The sequence below is a fragment of the Nyctibius grandis genome, chromosome 18, assembly GCF_013368605.1.
Source record: "Nyctibius grandis isolate bNycGra1 chromosome 18, bNycGra1.pri, whole genome shotgun sequence".
In the NCBI taxonomy this organism is placed as follows: domain Eukaryota; kingdom Metazoa; phylum Chordata; class Aves; order Nyctibiiformes; family Nyctibiidae; genus Nyctibius; species Nyctibius grandis.
In genome coordinates this window covers 4,062,640-4,083,505 of record NC_090675.1, presented here as the reverse complement: position 1 = coordinate 4,083,505, position 20,866 = coordinate 4,062,640, and the positions used below count along the sequence as shown (strand labels likewise).

At 54.1% G+C, this 20,866-nt stretch overlaps 2 protein-coding genes across 2 annotated transcripts in view; both read left to right on the top strand.

Annotated features, from left to right (window-relative positions):
* Window positions 1–728: 728 nt before the first annotated feature.
* Window positions 729–13,289, top strand: P2RX1 (purinergic receptor P2X 1). Its single transcript, XM_068415692.1, has 13 exons — window positions 729–1,034; window positions 4,047–4,194; window positions 4,728–4,799; window positions 5,485–5,554; window positions 6,066–6,162; window positions 6,887–6,967; window positions 8,555–8,696; window positions 9,680–9,810; window positions 10,492–10,582; window positions 11,254–11,319; window positions 11,955–12,047; window positions 12,580–12,627; window positions 12,929–13,289. The coding sequence occupies exons 1-12, from the start codon at window positions 898–900 to the stop codon at window positions 12,622–12,624; spliced, it is 1,173 nt and encodes a 390-aa protein (XP_068271793.1). The 5' UTR covers window positions 729–897; the 3' UTR covers window positions 12,625–12,627; window positions 12,929–13,289.
* Window positions 13,290–19,973: 6,684 nt separating this feature from the next.
* The window catches only part of CAMKK1 (calcium/calmodulin dependent protein kinase kinase 1), a 95,187-nt gene continuing 94,294 nt past the window's right edge, over window positions 19,974–20,866 (top strand). Inside the window, exon 1 of the mRNA XM_068415450.1 lies at window positions 19,974–20,058. The gene's annotated coding sequence lies outside the window, so the exon portion shown is untranslated. The remainder of the gene's footprint in view (window positions 20,059–20,866) is intronic.

Sequence of the window (20,866 nt, the reverse complement as noted above, 5' to 3'; positions counted from 1 at the left end):
CGATGTTGGCCCCACATTTCAGTGTGGCACGTACAAATCCAGCCCCATTCTCAGCGATATTCGCTAAAAGCGGTGCCTGTGCCACCCTGCCGAGCATCCCTCGCTGTGACCCCAGCTCGCCCGCACCGCTCATGGCCCTGCCTTTCAGGAAATGCTGGAAATGCTGAAAATGCTTCGAAATGTGCCCAGCCTGGCCCTGTGCAAGCCCTGGGACCCAGCCAAGCCCCAGCTGGGCAGCCTCACTGCGGGAGGGGGCCAAGCTGGGTGCCTGGGTTGGCTCCGAATTGCTGGGCTGGGGGTTTCTGTGCCCCCACCCTCCCTCTTCCTGACCCTTTTCCCAGGACAGCCTTTGGGGGACAGAGCAGGACGTGGGTTAGGGACAAGGATGGGAGAAGTAGCTACTGGGGCAGGGAAGATGACACCCCAACCCCAGTTCCTAAAATCTCCTCCATCCCCCCGTTGCCCCCAGGGATGCCTCGTGGTCCCTGCTCACGCCAAGCCCTGCCCGCAGCCCCTCTGTCCCCAGGGAGCGACCCTTCCCTGGGCGAGGGTGCATCCCCTGCGGGCAGGCAGCTCCATCCTGGTGGCACGTGGGCTTGGCAGTGGGGTGGCCCTGCACCCTCCCACACCCCGTCCCACCCCCATACCATGTAGGGCACCGGCTGCTCCCAGCCCAGAGCTTATAGGAAGAGGAAACCCCGTCCTCGCGCAGAGGAGGAAACCCGACAGCCCAGATGTGCACAGAGCAACGCCGATAGCCTTTTTATTCTTTATTTCTTTTTTTCCCCTCCTCTCTGCAAACAGAGGAGCTGCTCGAGCAGTGGTGGGCACGGCGTGACCCACGGCGTGGTGAGCGGTGGGGCCGGCAGGACGCTGCGGCACAGCCCTGGCGCAGCCATGGGGCAGAAGTGCATGGAGAAGGTGTCCTCCTTCCTCTTCGAGTATGACACCCCCAGGATGGTGCTGGTGAGGAACAAGAAGGTGGGACTGACCTTCCGGCTGATCCAGCTCATCGTCCTGGCGTACATCATCGGGTAAGGCTCCCCGGCACTTGCTTTCCCCCGAATTAATGCTTTGCCACCAGGTTACAAAGCAATGGAGATGAAGGGGGTCATATATCCCCTATATCCCGATGGAGGGGAGGTTTATTGCTGATGGCATCACATCCCTCTGGCCGTGGCCACTCCCGGGCAGCCCAGTGTCCCACTGTGGGTCTTCCAGGTGGTCGCCCAGTCCTTGCATCCTCCCCAGAAGCGGCTGCGTGTGAGGGCTGGAGGCTCATCCCTGCCCAGCCCCACTCGGCGCGCTGGGGCCCCGGCTCCTCGCTGAGACGCGTCCAAATCCCGCTGGAGCTGCTGGATGGTGGCCTGAGAATCTGTTGTTATTTTTATTTTCATTTATATTAAATAAGAGGCAGCTGGGGCCAGCGCGGTGATTTGTGAGACCCAAGCGGCTCAAGACAGGACCATAAATCTACCCGTCCAGCGCGCCGCCGGGGAGGCAGGGCCAGCCCAGCGGCCGGGGCTGGGACGGAGCCTGGCTCCACATCCCTGGTTTGCTTTGCTTGTGGGAGGCAGCCCCGAGAGCAGCCGCGGTGCAAGAGCTGCTGCTTAAAAAAGGCAGCGAGCGGAGCAGGCGGGCTCGGAGCCGTGTGAGGATGTGCGTCCTCGGGTGCCCTGGTGCTGCTGCTCCTGCCATGGCAATTTGGTCTCCATCCCCTCGGCACGGTACGATGTGCTATGGGATGCGATGTGCAAAACAGTGCAAAAATCTTTGCTGTGCCCCCACGGCTGCTGTGAGCTCAGCTCTCGAGAGAGACACCGGCACCCTTCCATTGGGAAGGGCCCCACGGCAAGACGTTTGTGGGGAGAGGGGGTGTCTGGCCATGAACTGGAAAAAATGTGTGTTTTGGGGGTGCAGGACACCTAGTGCAACCTAAAGGAGAGGCAGTAGCTCCCAGGGCTCCGTGCAAGTGCGGGGAGCAGCAGTGCCTGTCCTAGCTTTTAGCCCAGATGCCCTGGAAAGGGGGAAAAGCTTCCCAGGGGTCATCGTGAGACCCCCATGTTGCTCCCACCCTGCTCACCAGCAGTTTGGCTCCTGAGGGTAATCCTCCTCCCAAACTGCTGCCGAGCCACGGTCTCAAGGATGCTCCATTGCAAAGGGTTCTGCACTGGCCCAGACTGGTGTTACTGGGAGCGGCATTGGCTCTCCTAAGGGCTGAGCCTGTGAAACCCTGGGCTCCAGCAAACCCAGCCGGGGGCAACCGCTCGTGCGGGCAGGGAACCAGCAGAGACAGTTACTCAGAGCGGGACTTCCCAAGGAAACGTGGGTTGAGCAACGCAGCTCAAACAGGACAGGCAGCCAGGAGGGAGCGAAGAGAAAACCAGCACGGGGGGAAGGGCCAGGGGTGAGGGGAGGAGGTTGGCGTGAACCTGATGTAATTCTTCCATTTTTGCTGTCTTGGTGGGGTCAGGCTCCCTTAGCAAGGGGCTGCCCATACCCCCGCGGCTCTCGGCGCTGCCTCCGGTTCCCCACCTGCACCGCACCGCGACGCTGGAGATTTGCTCTTCTTTGAAAGCAAGTTTGCCAGGCAGATATTTATTTATGTGCAATTACCCCAGCTTAACCTATTCAGCCGCCCTGGCAGCAGGGCTCGATGCGGCACTCACAGCACGATAGGGAAATGACGCCTAGTTTGCCATGACCGTGGCTCGGCAGCAGGGCCGCATCCTGCCATGGGGAGGCTGTGTCACGGTGGGGTGCCCAGCCCCGTGTGCCCGCAGTCACCTCTGCCAGGGAGCGATGAGGTGGCAGCAGCAGAGGCTGCGAGGCAGGTTGAGGGAAACACTCCACCATGGTGCTGCCCAGCTCGCAGCCTCCCACAGCCCTGAGGCCATCGGGGAAGATGCCCAGTGTAACCAGTGTAAGCCAGTATGGCCCTCTGCTTTGGAGGAGGAGGTTGGAGCTGGGGGATCCCAGCTGGTGTGGCAGCAGTGCTGAATTTCTGCTCCCATCCTCAGATATTGGGGCAGATGCCATCCCTGTGGTCCCCTCACCCCCTGTCCCGCGGCGCTGATGGGGCTGCAAGCCAAAAAGCACCATCCCCAAGATGTCCCCATACGGTCCGGCACCTGCAGGGCAGACCTCCAGGCAGCACCTGGGGTTCCCCCATCTCCCCCTGTGCCCATTGGTTGGGTGCCCGAGGACGGGCTGACAGGCCGGGCTGGCGTCACGGGCCGTCCCACGGGCATCGCGCTGCCTCTGCCGTGGCCAGCGGGACCGGTGCCTGCGGCAGTGGGGACACAAACCAGATAGCTCCTTTTTTAGCGCCGGGAATGCTCCGCGCCGCTGGGAACGCTACCCAAAATGGTTGCTCGCCCATGTTTATAGTCTCCCTGAGTCAGAGTTAATCCAGTGGCAGCTTGTTTATTCCATAGGTTAATTAGTGTCAGGAGCTGGCCCTAATGGCTGTGTGATGGGCTGGGAAACACAGGGAGAGCCCCGCGCCAGCCCCAGCAGTGTCCCCAGCCCTGCTCCTGCAGCCTTCCTGCACCCAGGGCCAAGGCTCTGCAGTTCCCTTTCCTGGCTGGGGAATGGCAGCCCTGGACATGAGCTGCCTCCAGACGTACCCTTGTCTTAGCCCTGGCGGCACTAATTTTTGGAGCGTGCCTGTGTGATGGATCAGGAGGGTCCGGGTGGGTCGCTGAGCTCAGCAAGCTCCAAACCTGCCATAGGCTTTAATCCCAAATGGCCAATGGCCACCCTGCTCCACCTGCCTTCATACACCCTCAACAACAACATGTGTCCTAGTCCCCAGAATAAATCATCCCACCATGGAAGTCAGGTCCTGCAGCTGCCACATGCCTTGGGCAAAGGGTGGGAGAGCTCAGCAGCAGGTCCCTCAGCCAGCTGGATGAAACTGGGCAAATAACCCCCAGGTGCAACTTGGTAGAAGAAGCCCCAGTCCACAGCGATGTGCTGGGACTTGGGGCTCCTGCAGATGAGTGCCAGTGGCCATGCTCACCCCACCCCCTTTCCCTATCCAGGTGGGTTTTCCTCTACGAGAAGGGTTACCAGTCTCAGGACAGCATTGTCAGCTCTGTCTCGGTGAAGCTGAAAGGCCTGACACTGACCAACGAGAGTGTTATGGGCCCTCACATCTGGGACGTGGTGGATTATGTTTTCCCACCCCAGGTAAGGAGGCAGGGTGGGTGGCTTAGGGGGGTTGCTTTTGTCCCAGTGGCTGCTTTTCCCCCTGTGCTGGGGTGCAGATGGGCTCCTCAGTGTAGGCTTTCCATGGGGCTAGCCATGAGATAGTGTCCCTGTGGTGGAAAGCACATTGCTCCTGCCACAAACCTCTGCCCACATATCACCCTGGGGAGCATTCGGTGCTCGGGACTCGCCATGGTTGAGGGGGCATGTTTGAGGTTGTCTCTGAAAAGATCAAGGCTCCTCCGGTGCCTCCAGACGAGCGTCTCAGGCAGCAAGGGAGGGTCCTCCACTGTCCCTGTGGCTGGTGGCACTGCAGCTCCCCAGGGCCACCAGCAGCTTCCTGAGCTGTGGTGGAGGAGGGTGGAGGACCCAAAGTTAGGGAGAAAGGTGTTGTCTGCCTGGACATGCCCCAGTGGTTTGGGTGCCCTGTGCCTTGCCCCAGGGGGAGGCTCCTCACAGAGACTCCATCAGGAAACACTGTGCTGGTTGTGAGCTCGTTGGCTGTGTCTCCACAGGGGGACAACTCATTCGTGGTGATGACCAACTTCATTGTCACCCCTGGACAGAAACAAGGAACCTGCCCGGAGGTAAATGTACTGGCTTCCTTCAGCGGCCTCAGCTTATGTAATTTAGGGGGTTGTGGTGGCAGCAATGGGGAAGGCGTTTTCCTGACATTGAGAGGTTTAGTAAAAGCCTGATCCTGGCCCCATATGGGGCCTCAAGTTACGCCAGGGGAGGTTCAGGCTGGATCTTAGGAAGGATTTCTTCACTGAAAGAGTCATTAGGCATTGGAACAGGCTGCCCAGGGAGGTGGTGGAGTCACCATCCCTGGAGGTGTTTAAAAAACATCTAGATGTGGCGCTTCAGGACATGGTTTAGTGAGCATGGTGGCATTGGGTCGATGGTTGGACTTGATGATCTTTTAGGTCTTTTCCAACCTTAACGATTCTATGATTCTATATTATTTTTCCTGACTTGCGAGTGCTACGTGAAGGCTTTTACTCTGCTGAAAAACAGCCCGCATCCATTTAAGTTTTCTTTCCTTCGAGATGATCAAGCAGAGCAGACTCAAGGCTTAAATAAAAGCATCTGCCTAGAGTTTAAAAAAGAAATCCCCCCTTCTTCCTGCTTAATCTGGACAACCTTGGTTGTGGTACGGACGGGGGTCTGGCTGCAGCCGAGCAGGGTTTCCCCCTGAGGAAGACGCTGCCTGGTGAGGCAGGAGGGACCGAGACCGCAGGGTGTGATGCTGTGCCTGTGTTCTCCCAACAGCTGCCAGACGCCGGGCTCTGCACGGGGGACAGCGACTGCAGCAAAGGGAAATACAGCCGCCAAGGACAAGGTACGGGCCCGAGGCCCCGGCGTTGCTGGTGAGACACGCTGAACACAGCGGCGTGGCTGGGGTGGGTGGCAGGGGGACCCGCTTTGGACCCCCAGCTGACAGGGTGTGGGAAAAGCCTCTGAGGTGCGGGGTGAGGGTCCTACCTGGGCTGGTCATGCTTTCCTCCTCTGAAAGATACCTGAGCTGCAAAAAGCTCTGCCACCAAAAGGTTAACCCAGACTGAACCGTTCCCCCCCACTTCTGTCCTCCTGACAGCTCAGCATGTTCCGAGGTGTGTTTTAGCAAGAAAAATACCCTGTTTCTCCCCTGTTCAATAGTGCAAAAGAAACCACTGCTCTGAGCTGAGAGGCCACAATTAATTATCCCTTTTATAAAGGGGCACCAAAGCCCTGTGTATTTTGTGCTTTGGGTGTCTGTGGCAGGGCAGAAGCTCCACCCAGGTCCCATCCATCCCAGCATGAGGCTGGGCTTTCCCAGTATCCCAGTATCCAGCTCTCTCGCTTTCCCACAGGGATCATGACAGGCAAGTGTGTGCACTTCAACAGCTCCGTGCGGACCTGCGAGATCTTTGGCTGGTGCCCTGTTGAAGTTGATTACCATGTTCCCAGGTAAGGAAGGATGTTGCCCCCTTTTCCACCCCAGTCCCACCCCAGCTGCACCAGCAGCACTCGGTGTAGGGCAGAGCAAGCCAGGGCTCTGCGGGTTGCTGCCAGGACAGCCTGGGTTGATGCAGACCCCATGGCTGTACATGCTGTCTGGTGTCCCCAGGGAATTGTGCCTCTCCTGGTGTGGTTTGCTCCTCACCTTGCTGGCAGCTCACCCTATCTCTGCTGGGTGCTCTGTGCATGGACCAGCAGCCCCTGTCTATCCCCTTTGCCTTCAGAGTAAAGTTGTGTTCTGCCCACGAGATGTTCTCCACCCCCAGCCCCCACGGGCCACTGTGAAGCACCTTCTGGTAGATGCAAAGTCCTTTTCTTCCTTGCCTCCCTCCTCGCTGGGGGGCCCCAGGGACAGCCACGGGTCCACCAAGGAGCCCAGGGAAGCATGCAGACCCTTGAGCTCTCTTCCAGCCACTTCACTGTGCTTTTGAGATTTTTTTTAACTGAAATCCCAGTATCTAACTCCCTCTCTGTCCCCTAACAGGCACTTCCATCCTTCCTTGGGGCTCTTCTGAACCTTGTTGGGATCTTTCACTTAGAAAGGGAAGGGATGAGATCACCAGTTTTTCTGGGTCCTGCTCATCCCGGTTTGGATGAATACCCACCAAATGGGTCTTTCCCTAGAGGCTGGAGAGCTGAGTGATGGACACATGTCAACACTTGTGTTTTTCAGCCCTGCCCTGTTGTCAGAAGCAGAGAAGTTCACCTTGTTCATCAAGAACAGCATCACCTTCCCCAGGTTCAAGGTGTCCAGGTAAGGGGAGGTTTGGGGGGATGGCTTCTGCTCGGTTCCCCCAGCCACGTCCCTCAGGACGCTGGATACAGAGGATGCTGTCCCTCACCAGCAAGCCCAGGACTACTCTAACTGCTGCACCAATCACCAGATTAGCTGATAGTAACGTTTCCCTCCCAAATCTGTCCCACCTCAGCTGGTGGCTGTGGTTACAGGGAAGAAGGTTTCTGGAATTAATGTCCCCATAGTTACTCTCACGTGATGCACATGAAAATACAGTTTCTCTGATTCTTCATTTTTCTTCTCCCTTTCCCTCTCTGAAGATAACAGTAAAACACTCCATGGCACAGTGGGGTGTGAGCAGCCAGGACAAGCTTGGTGCCCAAAATGAGCAGAGGCCCCTCTTAACATCATGGTTCCCACCTGTTTCTGCAGCGGGTTATAGGGCTGGCCCCTTCCAGGCAGCTCTGCAAACACTGCTGCCAGCTGAAGGCGTGCACGTGAGAGGATTTGTGATGACACTGATCGTATATCTGACTTGGAACAAATGAACAGAAGCTTTTTGTGCTGAAGACAGCAGATTCTTCTCTCTAAGCCGATCACGTCCCTGCGCTGTAGCCAAGGTTAAATGCCCTGGCAGCCAGCACGCTTGGCAAAGTCTCGAGCCGACCTCGAGCTGACCTCGTGCTGTACCCCAAGAGGTGGCTGGGAGAGGGGATCCCTCACCAGCAGCAAGGAGAGGTAGCAATGTGAGCGAGGGCAGGCAGGAGAGGGGATGTGGGGGCAGAGCAGGTCCTAGGAGGTGAGGGTGGCTGGGCTGGCTGCTGTCGCAGGGGCTGAGCCGGAGCCCACTGGGGTCATGGGGAAACTTCCTGCCTTTGATCACTGCTGCTAATCAACGACTGAGCATAAACGATGGGACGGGGTTGAGCAAGGCACAAGTCTTACAAAACCATCTGGGCCAGGGAGGCTTCACAGAAAGACTATTTTTAGGTGAAAGAGCAGAGCGGGGTGGAAGGCAAGACATTGTCCTTTCCTTTTCACCCTTTCTGGAGGAGATAGCAAAATCCAGCTAAATGTAAAAGCTGTGGGATACCCTATCCATGAGCTGTCCCAGATGAAAACTGTTGGTGCACGGAGCATTGCCTGGCAGAGCCATGTATGAGCTGACATGCAAACGGGAGAGGCAGCGGGGAGGGATGGTGGAGGCCACACAGGGTTTGCAAAGCTGAGGAACAAGAGAGGGGGTTGCTAGGAGAGGTGAGGACAGGCAGATGTGTGCTGGGTTTGGGCAGCAGCCAAAGCAGCAAACCCAAAGCAGAGGTGGAGAAGGTTTGCGGGAAAGAAAACAGCAGAGAGGCTTCCTCCGTAGGAGGAGGTTCAGGGGAAATGACCTGCTGGTGGGGTGGGAGAAACCAGGCAGAGCTGGAGGAACGAGCCCACTGTCCACGTGTGGGGGTCTGATGAGCGTGTTGGAGAGGAGGACAAGGCCCTGAGCTTTGACATTACCTGGCTTTGAGCAATAGGTTGGAGCAGGGACCTCTAGAGGTCCTTTCCCACCCAAATTATTGGATTATTCAGAGTCTTTCTTACTCTTTTCATTCACAGGCGCAACTTGGTTGAGAGCGTTACCAAACAGTACCTGAAGAAATGCACCTATCACAAAGTCACCGATTCCTTATGCCCCGTGTTTGACCTGGGATACATAGTGAAGGAATCGGGTCAGAATTTTACCTTCCTGGCTGTTAAGGTACTTCAATTTCAAATGATGTTTCTTGCTGACGTGGGGAGGGGGACACCAAGAGCAATCATCCCTAAGCTGTTCAGATGTGAGGAATCTGTTTTCTCAAGGACTTGTGAGGCAGTGTCAGAATTACCTCTTAAAGATTATGAATCTCCTTGCACATGGCCTAATATTTAAGCCTTTCTTGGAAATTCCCCTGCAAGACTGACAAGATTTGACCTGCTGGCAGTAAATCCAGGGTTCGGTTTGTTTTAATTTGTGCCATGAATAACTAGAGCTGCGTGGCCAAACCCCATCCAACCGAGCTTTGCCCAACGCTTCTCAGGGTGGTATACAAGAGTATTTGCTATTTCCACATTGCAGAGCCTTAAGCGAACGTTGCCAGGCATTCAATAAAATCAGAGGCTTGCATATATTAAAGGTGCAAAAAGACGGGTCCTGGGGCACAGCTAGTTACAACCTGGAGCGAGCTCAGGAGGGACTGCTGTGTTTCCTAGCAGGTGGCCAGTACTCATAGAGGAGGTTTTCTTCTGATTTTCATGGTTCGTTTGACTCTCCTCTCTGACAATGTTAAATTGCCTTTGATTTTTCCCTGTGACGTTAACGGTTAAAGCGGCAGGGTTAAGCCATGGGAAAGGCCAATCTTGTGGGCAAAATCAGGCAAGGGAAGGCTGTCCCCCAAGGCCCGTGGGGGATCTGCGGTGAGCACTGTTTCTCAGAACTATGTCTTGAGCACGGAGCTGATCAGGAGCAAGAGGACATTAATTTAGTTGTGTATCCAGCATTTAGGGCAGAAGCAAGCACCTCCACACAGGGTGATGTACAGGGCACAAGCCCAGGAGGGCTGAGGCAGTGGTGGGGTCCATGTACTCTGGAGAGCCAGGCCACCTCATAGCATTGAGAAAGGCCACGTATGAGGAAGGAAAGCATTTCTGCATGTGGGCCAGATCCAAGGAGGGGCAACCTCGTGACTCTCCTCTCGGCTGCAGGGTGGAGTGGTGGGCATCACCATAGACTGGAACTGTGACCTCGACTGGCCCGTCCGGTACTGCAAACCCATTTACCAGTTCCACGGGCTTTACAATGATGACAGTAACGTTTCACCGGGCTTCAACTTCAGGTAAAGAGACCTATGTTAACCCTCCAGGCAGAATTCAGAGGTGACTTCTTTCAGGATCTCACAGCACTCAAGGGGTGGTGGAAGATCCAAATGGTGTTCTCCAAAACACTCACTGCCTTTGCAGCACCAGACAGCAGTGCTCTCTTTAGAATGGCATGAGAAAAGTAACCCAGCCCTTGGCCTCAAAATTACCCCGTTGCCTTTCCCTCTATATCTCCCCCCCGCTGTTGCAGACACTCCTGCTCAGCTGAGCTCTCAGGAAGCCCCTTGGAAGATTGGAGATGGTGCAGGGTGATCTCACGTGTCCCCACGCTTCAAAGCATTCAGCCCCAGCATGACATTTAGGCATGAGCTGCTGCTCTAACTGCTGCTCTGTGTGAAGCTGCCATGAGTGCTGCACTAGTGTCCACTGTCACAGAGCACTTGGGATCATCAGGTATCAGCACAAGCAGGAGCTTTAACTCCAACTTGCAGGCAGGGAAACTGAGGCACAGAGGGGAGAGGTGCCAACAGCACAGCTCTTTCAAGGGGGTTTAGGAGAGGGTCAGGAGCAGGTCTGTGACAGCACATCCCCAGATCTTTGTGTTGCTCTGCAGCCCACAAAGATCCCAATGCTGTTGGGTTGCAGGGGGCTGTTAGACACCCTGGCAGGCCATTAACTCTCACCATCCAATCGGACAGATATGCCAAATACTACAAAGAAGATGGGATGGAGAAGAGGACGCTCTACAAGGTGTTTGGGATCCGGTTCGACATTTTGGTGAATGGCAAGGTAAGGGTGGCCAGGTGCTGCTTCGCCCCGGATCCCTGGGAAGGCAGTGCCATGTCCTCAGGAAGGTACCAGCTCTGTAATGCAGCACCGTGGTCTCATGGGGCCAGGAAAACCAGCGCGAGTGGTTTCCTCGGGTGCTGGCCCACTCCCAGCAGCCCTTGGGAAGTGCTGGGAAGGGAACATAGAGGGGAAGCCCATTTTACGGGTCATGTCTATCAGCTGCAGTTCGGTCGGTGGTTTTGTCCCAAAAACCATCGTGATGGGTTAAGGGGAAACTGTGGAAAGTCAAAACCTTCTACTGATATTTCCAAAAGCTGAACATTTGCATTTTTCTATTTTGCCTTTTTCTTCCCACCGGGAGAGAAGGATTTTCCTCATTGTGTTTCCACTGGGAACAGTTAAAGGGTATACTTTTTTTTTTTAAATTAAAAATACAGGAAGCAAAGGAATTTCAATTTGTGTCAGCCTAAAACCATCCTACCATATTTTTCTGTTTTACTAATGAGCTTAAAACCAGCTCTTACCCAGCTCCTGTTCCTCTCTATGCTGTGGTTGTGGTTTGGGTTGCTGCAAGGCACTTTAGCTGACCCCCACCTACAGCTATAGCACCCTTTTTTTTTTAATCCTGGGCTGATTGTAACATATCCCCTATTTTCTCCAATTTTATTCAGGCAGGCAAATTTGACATCATCCCGACCATGACCACAATTGGCTCTGGAATTGGTATTTTTGGAGTGGTAAGTTCAGATATTTCCAGCCTCTATATGGAGACTCTCAAATTATTCTCCTTGCTTGTGACATCTCTGGGGAAGTGTCCCTGATCTGCAGTGAAATACTGGCTCCCACTCAGGCAACAGGGGATGGGCAAAAGGGGGAAAGGAGGTGCTCTCCTGCCTCGCTAGCTCGGGAAAATAGATTCCTGCTGACCACCGGCTGTTGTGAATTCTGCTAGCGGGAGCTGCTTCCCTGCCGAGTGAGGGGAAGGCAGGGCTATGTCATGGTATCTTGATAGTTTCAGGTTAGAGCTGGTACTGAGGGGGTTTTGGAGGTGATGGGCAGTATTTCATGCATGACAGAAAACCAGCATCCTATTTGGTTATGGTCATTTAAGACTTCGGTGAGACCCATAGGGTGTTGTGCTCTGTGTATACCTAAAGTGGAAACAATTCCTATTGACTTAAATTGCCCAGTATTGAACCCATTCTGTCCTAAATGGACATTCGGGGGCTGTATGCTCTTTAGCAGCTGCCACGTTGTGGGTTGAAGCAGACGTGACCCTAATTTGTGGGGCAAACTGGACCAAGCTGGAAGTACAAGGTGACACAGGTGAGCTGGGAGGGCAGCCCCAAGCCTAACTGCACTTTGATTTCAGGCCTCTGTCCTCTGCGACCTGCTCCTGCTGCATTTTCTCCAAGGACGGGACTATTACAAGCAGAAGAAATTCAAATACGCGGAACAGGAGCCTGTAAGTAACAGCGAGTCCCTCCCCTGCAGAGGCTTTTGTGGGTGTGTGAGTGTGGATGTGTGCACGGCTAACGATGCTGTAACACAAACACACTTATATTGAGGAGCAACCAGGCACCTTCCTGAGCAAGGGGGAATCCTGAGCCCTTGGGACTGATGGAGACTGGGATCCATGAATCTCCTCTCCAAAATTACAGAGATCTTCTGTGTGACTCACTGTTAATAGCTTTATTCCCTCCCTTTATACACCGATATTCCAATACCAGGTAACCCTTGCGTTGCTTTAAGGGAAGCAGGGGCAGGTCAGTGCTTTAGCAAACTGGAAAATGTCGCCTTTTCTGTTTCTGAGAACATCTCCATGACCATGGGATGTTTTGTGGCCTTTCATAAGACACGAAAACAGCTCCCCTCAAATTCATCTGAAAATATGCTTATACATTGCGGGCTAGAAGTTGTTCAACCACATTTTTCCCTGGCATTAGAAAGGGGCAGGTCTGTAAAAGAATCATTGTTTTCTCTCATTTAATCCCCAGTCGAAGTCGCATAAGAAGGAAAAGCAGCTGGACAACACGCAGTGAGAGGTGAGCGGTGTTTCCCCAGCCCTGCTAGCGTACGGCTGGCAGGGGTGAGGGCTATGGGTCTCGGGGCTACCCCAAGGCCCTGGGAAGGCAGCAGGGCTCCAGCGAGGCACGGAGGAGATCTGAGCTGTGGGCTGTAATGTCTAACCTGGGCTCAGCATTTCCCGGGGCAGGCAGGTGCATGGGGCTGCCCTGGGCACAGGATGTGGGATTGATATCACGTCTTCGATGGCAGCGTTGCTTGAGGAGGGCCAGTGGCGGGGCAAGACACCAGAAATCACTGTGCACCTCTCTCCCTTGGCAGAATCCACACTGACCGACAAACCTGTACCCTCTTCCTCCTCCTCTCCTAAAACACGGTTGTCATCCCCCGTCACCAGCCTGCACCAGCCCCAAGGCCAGCAGGAGCAGTGTCCGACACCGGCTCATGGGAACGTGGCACCCTGCAGCCAGGGCAGGGTCCGGCCGGCCCGGCGCCCTGCCTCCGGTGGGACACGCTGCGATGCTGCGGGTGGGTTAACCCTCGGGGCCCCGCCTGGTGTGCCAGGGCCGTGCCAGGGCATCCTGCCCCTGAAGCCCCTGGGGAGAGCATCGCTGCCTCTCCTTCCCCCACAGCACCCTTGGACAGCCCCAAATTGAGGGGAGGGAAGGCGAGCTGGCAAGAACCACACCCAGCCCCTCAGCATGGGAGAAAAAGGGTTATTTTGTAAGGATGTATTTTATTAAAAAAAAATAAACCTTTAGTTTTTCTACTACATCCCTTTGCAGTGCCCGTGCTTGCCCCGGGGCGCGGGGGATGCAGGGCTTTTCAGCACTGGGGGGGTTGTGCACGCAAAGCAATCCTGTAAATGGGGCTGGAGCGTGGGGCCTCCGCGATGGGCTCAGCGCGGGCTCTGCCTTCCCGTGCAGGGCCCCTGGGCCTCCGGCCACAAGCAGGGGCTGTTATCAGGGTTGTCACTTGGGTTTCCTCCTCAGACAGGCCGGCTGGCGGAGAGCGCTGGCACGCTGCCGGCCATCGGGAATGGCCGCCCTGTGCCAACTCTGCCTCCCGCTGCCGTCAGCGATAGCCGGTCAGAACTGACCTCCTGGGCGGCAGCCTCACAAACCAGCTCTTTGCACCCAGGAACAAAACTTCCCTAGAAGACTTGTACTACATCCCGAACTACACCCCAGCCCCACGTCACCATGAGCAGCCCCTGCCCTGTGCTGCTGGCTCTGCTCTGTTCTGTGCATCAGCACAGACTTTCTGCAGTGTCTCTCTCTGAATGTCATTTTGTACCCCCCGGAGGAAATTTTGCCCTCGTCGCTTCAAAACTGGATTCCAGCTGCTGTGGGAAAGTCAGTAAAGAAGCCATGGGGGTTGCTCTGCCTGTGGCCGCAGTGCCGCTGGCTGGAGCGGGGAGCAGGAGCTGGCCCCGCACTGGGCTTGTAGGGACGCAGAGGCACGTGCCACAAACAGTTGCAGGTAATATTTGGTCATAAGCTCAACAAACGTTTTGAGCCACACATTACCCGTGGGGAGATTATTTGCTCTCAGAAGGATGTCTCAGCTTCCACAGGCAGGGTTTTTTTTTAAGGTTATCCTTTTGGCTAATGCTTTCACCCTTTCTCATGATGCCGTCCTGCGTAAGAGAAGTGCCAGGTGCTTACATTAAAGATGCAGAGATGCGGGTGAGGAAAAGCCTCCTGGTCTCTGGAGGAGGTGGTGCCTTCTCAGCGGGCGCTGAGGACGTGGGGTTGGTGGCATCCCCGCGCAGTGTGCCCTCCTGCAGCACCCATCGGGGCGAAGCACCGCACAGTCGCGGTACAAGGGTGCAGCTCTCCAGCAAGCTGCAACCAGCAGAGGGGACTGGAAGACCATTTCACACAGATACGCCTGGGGAAAATTCAGTTGACAAAGATAAGAGACAGCGAAGTGAGAGCGTTCAGGTAACCTTTTGCACCCACTTAAACTGGGCCAATCTCCAGTCGTAACTTAAAACAACCAGCGCAAGGCTGCAGGTAGAGCAGGGGATTGTTTCTGCCTGCTTCATCTTTCAAACTGCTTGTAATGCAAAGCCTCTGCTCTTTCCTAGGAAGTATAAGAAGGCAGAATAGGAAATTAGGAAAAATGCTACTTGTAAATGATCCCCTGTAGCTGCTACTCAAAACCTCTGAGCTGGGATCCCTAAAATTCCCAAGACTGCTTTAAAAATTGTGGGAGGGTTTATTTTCATCTCCTTGCTTGTTTTCTAAAAATGCACGATCTTTGGGGATCCTTTTCTTTGCTTTTCATTCACCAACCATTTCTGCAACCAGCAGAACGAGATATTGTAATTTTAATTCTTTCCCCAAAACAAGCTTCCCCAGGGCCTGTGGCTTTCAGGTGGGTGCCATGCAGAGTGATATCTGTCTGCAGGAAACTGAGCAAGAGTCTGATTTTAACACATGCTGGTCCCCTCTGCGGTATGAAAAGGCAGGGAATGCCCATGGTAATTGTTTCAGTCCCTCCTTTTGCCAGAGGGGCTGGAGCTGGTGCTCCGGGGTGGGAGAGCAATAATAATTTCAGGTTTAAGATTTGCCCTAAGCAAGGCTGCACCTGCAGCATCCTGGGGTTGCTGCTGAGCTGCTGGCATGGAGGGCTTTCAGTGCCAGTGCCAGTGGGGAGGTGTGGGTGACCAGCAGGTCCATGCTCCTGTCCTCTTCGTTTGACCTGATCTTGCTCTTAGGGTCAGGGAAGAATTTCCTGTGCTTGGCATTTGTTGTGGCCAGAAAGTGCCTGTATTTGAAGATGTAAAAATGGGGCCAGCGGACGCTGTTGCTCTCTGAGCAGTGAGTCAAAGTGTCATGGGAACCCAAAGGGATTTGGTCATCGTGTGAAGACACTTCAATGACAGTTTGCTGTGTTGCTTCCTATTTATGCTGTGGCAATTGAGGGTTGGGTTGTGGTTTTTTTTTTTTAAAAAAAAGTCCTTGTTTAATTGCATTTTGGTTTTTACACAGTTATTTAGCGAATAGAAAAATACTAATAGAAAAGGAACCTTCAGCAAATCAAACACTGCTTCCAGTCCTTTCAGCCAGAAAACACACAGGAAAGAATATATATTCTCCAGCTAATCCCTAATCATTACAAACAGCACTAAGAAGTCCTTGCATGCAATGCTGTCAGTACAGTGCTCTAAGGGTCTAACAGAACCCTTGCACTGCTCACGGGTGTTAGATGGAGAGAGCGAGCCGTGGGTGCAGTGTTAGTATTCCCATTTTACAGAAAGGGAAACCAAGACACAAGCAAATAATTTTTGAATATGTATGCAAATATGGTGAGCAGATTCTGCCTCTGACCAGTTATTATTATCTGTGAAGGTTACCAGGTTGGACCCGGACTTTTCATCCCCTCAGGCGTGGTTACTCTGAAAGAAATAAAGCAGCACAGATATTCCACAAGAGCAAGTGCAGAAAAACTTACTCGGCAATAATTACACTGGTTAGTGATGCTGCAGAGAAAAGGAATTATATTTCAACCTCTGCAGAGCTGGCAACATTTAATCATTATGTTTGCGCACAATTCCCAGCACAATGAGGCCCTGATTTCCACCTGGTGCTTCCAGACAATATAACAATGCAAATTAAAAATAACACTAAAGAAAGAGATAGCTCCTTCCCTGTGCAATCTCTCCTATCTCTAAACCCACTCATTCTTTCTCGGGCACAGCACACTCCCTGTTATTTTTAACCCAGTCCTCCACTTAGGCCATTCTTGGATTTTTCCCTAAAAAAGCACCTGCCTCTCTGGTTACACTAATTCCCTTTCTCTTTTGATGTGGCAGCATGTTGTCAGTCGGATAAATCCTCTGGCTGACACACAGTGAAGGACTGACAAGAATGTTTATGTCCTCCCAGCTCTAAAGGATGCTTTTATTTCCTTCTGCCCCAACGATGTGCATTCTCCGGCCGGATGGTGCTGGGTGGTGAAAGGACCCTCTCTGCCATTACAGCACCAGACATCTGCAGCTCAGCCTGCGGTCGTACTCCTGGTGACAGCACGGTTGTCACAGCTCATTTACACTGCTGCCAGCTCTGTCTTAATTATGCCACACTATTTTCTTTTGCTTTCTTTGGTGAAGTGCTTTCTCCTTCTGTTATCTATCTCTAATTGCTTTATTGCCTTATTTTAAAAAGTGTAAAAGTCAAGTGTCCAAATGGATTCTGAATACGCCAACAGCACAGTCAACTGATGGGCTCTTTCACAGGGGTGAATCAGGATCGTTCCAGTTAACAGAGCTCTGCCTACCGGTACCAGGCACGGATCCTGCTCAGCTTTATGGCACCACAAAGAGATCTGGTCCAAGCTGTTCTCAAAAGAAATGATGGCTTCAACCCTTTTTTTCATCTCAACATACTTTTAAGACCACCAAGTCCAACCATGAACCTAGTACTGCCAAGTCCACCACTAAACCATGTCCCTCAGCACCACATCTACATGGCTTTTAAATCCCTCCATGGATGGTGACTCCACCACTTCCCTGGGCAGCCTGTTGCAATGTTTGACAACCCTTTCCATGAAGAAATTGTTCCTGATCTCCAATCTAAACCTCCCCTGGCACAACTTGAGGCCAGTTCCCTCGTCCTATTGCTTGTTACTTGGGAGAAGAGACCAACCCCCACCTCGCTAGAACCTCCTTTCAGGCAGTTGTAGAGAGCAATAAGGTCTCCCCTCAGCCTCCTTTTCTCCAGACTAAACACCCTCAGTTCCCCCAGCCCCTCCTCATCACACTTATGCTCTAGACCCTTCACCAGCTTCTTGCCTTCAATGGACACTCAAAGGGACCAGGGAACTGCTAGAGAAAGACCAGCCAAATCCCTCCTCCTAAATGCCCTGGGTTTTAGCCAAATGAAGCTCCAGTGCTTGAGCAGAGACTGAACATTGGCTGGAAGGGATCGCCCAGAAAACCTGGGCAGCGTGAGATGATGGAAACCTTTTGTGCCAGGCTTTGGTGTTGAAAATAAACCCTAGCATTTTCTTGCTGTCTTATTTCTGTCAGAAGGGCTTTCTGCATGGAAAGGGAAATGAAAAAGTATTTCCAGCTGCCAGTGGTTTATCCAACGGTGGAGAAACGCTGTCCCAGCTGTCTTCCTTCAGAAACCATGAGCGTTCAATGCATCATTTGTACTTTTGTTTCAGTTTCTGTGCTCTGGTTGCCACAGGAAGGAATTGTGTACACCCGAAGTTCAAAAATGGACCAAATAATAGTTAAAGACATGAAACCATGGAAACTGTCAGAATTATGAATAAAATACATAGAAGGAGATTGACAAATTGCCAATAGTAAAAACTAGAAAACACGTTTGTTGGTCGCTCTAAAACATGGCAGGCTCTGCCACCCTCCCGCTGGTTCATGTCACACTGCTGTTCACCTCGTCCAAGAGCCCTTCTCTGCCCCAGTGTTTCCTGTCCATGGAAAATCTTCTCTGCTGGATGTTCTCTGTGATAAGCTGAAAGCACAATCCTTTCTAGCTTTCTAACAGAGGTCATTTCACTGAATGTGATAACTCTTAATAGTCAAGCTTAGAACCACACAACTATGGATTTTTAGCTTGCTGGCTAAAGAAAAAAAAACACTTTTTAAAAAATTTGTTCCTTGCAAAATAAATAAGGGGACAGCGTATGCTGTAGTCACATAATTGGATCCATTATTTTATTAGCCAATTTAAAGATTAACAGTAGGCAAATAAGCTCTCAAAGGTTTCAAGTGAAATTCAAAACATTTCAGTTCAAAGTATTTTTGACTGAAAACTGGCAAGCAGAATGGAGAAATATTTTAGGTGGAAGTGAAAGGGCATTAGCCCTGGATAAACCTGTTCATCTGCAGAGAGCTGCTCAGCTGTGTATGACCAACCGGGGTGACAAAGCACATTTCTGCAGGAAATGTTAAGACTTGGATGCACATAGTAAATTGCAGTAGGGCATGTGTGACTGTAAGGCACATACCCACAGAATGAGTAAGTGACAAAGTTCATGGTCTTCACAAGGCTTACAGGATGACTTTGCTGTTTTAATGATTAGTGTCTCTTAATTACGTTTCGATACTTCTCTAAACACAGTGACAATCTGAGCAAGGTCTTTTGGGATGGAAAGAAAGTTGGTAGTAAACCACAAGCTGCATTATTAATATGTTGAGTTGTTTTGAGATATGAAACCCACGGAAAGAAATTAGTTTGTTTCCAAAGCAGAGGATTATTTGAGACCCACTGGAAGTAGGCGCAGACATTTCTATCCGCTTGTTGTCACAGCGGGAAGGAGCAGCAGTCAGCAGTGGGTTGAGTCACGGTGTGGATTTAATCCAACTCTTGCTCTCCGGCTATAGCCAAAATCCCCTGGTGGGGACCCTGACTGTGAGCGGCGCCACAGCAGAGCCTGGCTGCGAGTCACTTGTCACAAAACCAACATCCTCACAAATCCCACAGGAAACACACTTCGCAGCTGGGTGCAGGGCTGCAGTGGGAACCCCTCGACCCAGGGGCACGGTGAACTGTGAGCCGAGTAGGTTAGAGAGAGTGGGGACAAAATAAAAGCCAGAACATGAGTCATGAAACATAGAGGGCATTTGCCTGTAGGAATTCCTTGAGTAATGGCAGCGGAATTAGTTGATGTGCAGTGTTTCCCCCCATTGCTGTAAGACTTTAGAAAATGCTTGTGCATATGCTCAGGGTTGACTGTTATTAGAGACAGAGCCTGGATGAGGGGACACCCGGACACACGGAGGGCGAGCAGGCTGCCCCGTGCCAGCACCCCGGAGAACAAGGTTACCCTGCCCAGGAGGAGCACACGGGCACGGTGCTTCGGTGCAGGGAAAACCACCCGCACACCGCGCCCACAGCCTGATCGCCCGTGACCCTGCGAGCAGCCCACTTGCTGCCTGTCCCCACACCACCAGGGTCCCCCACAGCCCGTGCCCACACCGTGTCCCTCGGCCTGGAACACCCCCCGGGCCCAGCAGACCCTCCGCTCCCGGCCCCCTCAGCACCACTTTGCTCATTTTATTGGCAAAACCCCCCGTGTTTTTACGCAGGAGCCTGCCCCCAGCCCAGCTGTGCTCCCGGGCGGACACCACACGGCCACACGCCCCCGAAAAAGGGGGGTTTTGCCCCAAAAGCCTGGCGGGGCCGGGGCAGCCCGGTGTCCCCGGCGCCGCCTCACCGTCGCGGCCGGGCACCCACCAACGGCAGCCGCGCGAGCCCCGGGGGGCGCGGCCGCCGCCAGCCAATGGGAGGGGGCGGGCGGGCGGTGATTTGCACGCGGCGGGGGGGGGGGGGGGCTCAGGCCCCGCAAGGCCAATGGGGGGCGGGCGGCTGCGGCGCGCGCGGGTGCGGCGCGCGCTGATAGGGCGCGGGCCGGGGAGTTTGGCCGCGCGCCGCAAACAGCGGCACGTTGGAGCCGGGCGGCGCCGGGCGCAGGTGAGCGCGCGCGCGGGGCGGGCTCCCCTCCGCGGCCGCGGGGCTCCCGCGCGGGCCGCTGCTGCCGCCGCCGGGCGGGCTGAGGGGCCGCGCGCCCCGGCTGAGGGGCCGCTTAGGCCGCGCCGTCCGCCTTCGGGACCGGCGGGTCCGTCCCGGCCTGGGGCAGGTGCAGCGCGGCGGAGGGTGGGGGGGGGACGGACACGCGGGTTTCCTCCGTGGGCAGCGTCCCGACGGCGGTGGAGGGGGCACGGCGGGTGGGGTGTGGGAGGCGGAGGTGTGTACCGGCCATGGGCAGGTCGCCGGTGCGGGTGGGCTCTCCCATGCCGGCGTGCCCGGGGCAGCTGCCTCTTCCCCCGGGCTGCGGGAGCCGCGCTCCGCCGCCGCAGCGGGGCTGGGGGTGCGCTGGGCAGCCGCAGCTGCAGAGCTGTTGCTTTTACCGAGCCCAGAAATAAAAGGGGAAAGAAAATCCACCTAAAAACTGGGATTTTGAGCAGTTTGCCCATCACACCAGTCGTGTCTCTCCCATTTCTCAAGGGAGAGAAGGGGCAGTGGAGAAGGGAAGAAGCGTGGCGAGCTCTGAGCAGGTCTGTCACTGCTTCCTAATCCTCCTCGCTGCCCTTGGGGATCAGCCTGAGCTCCTCAGAGTTTGGATTTTCTCTTGGGTCAGTGCTTTGGTCTGAGCTGCCCTGCCCTGGCAGTGTCTCAGAGCACACACCTTGCAGCCAGGCAGGCACGAAGAGGGGCTTATCTGCTCTCTGCTCACCTTGCCTCTGAGGGGAGAATAAACTGCAGCTCTCACAGGCCTGTA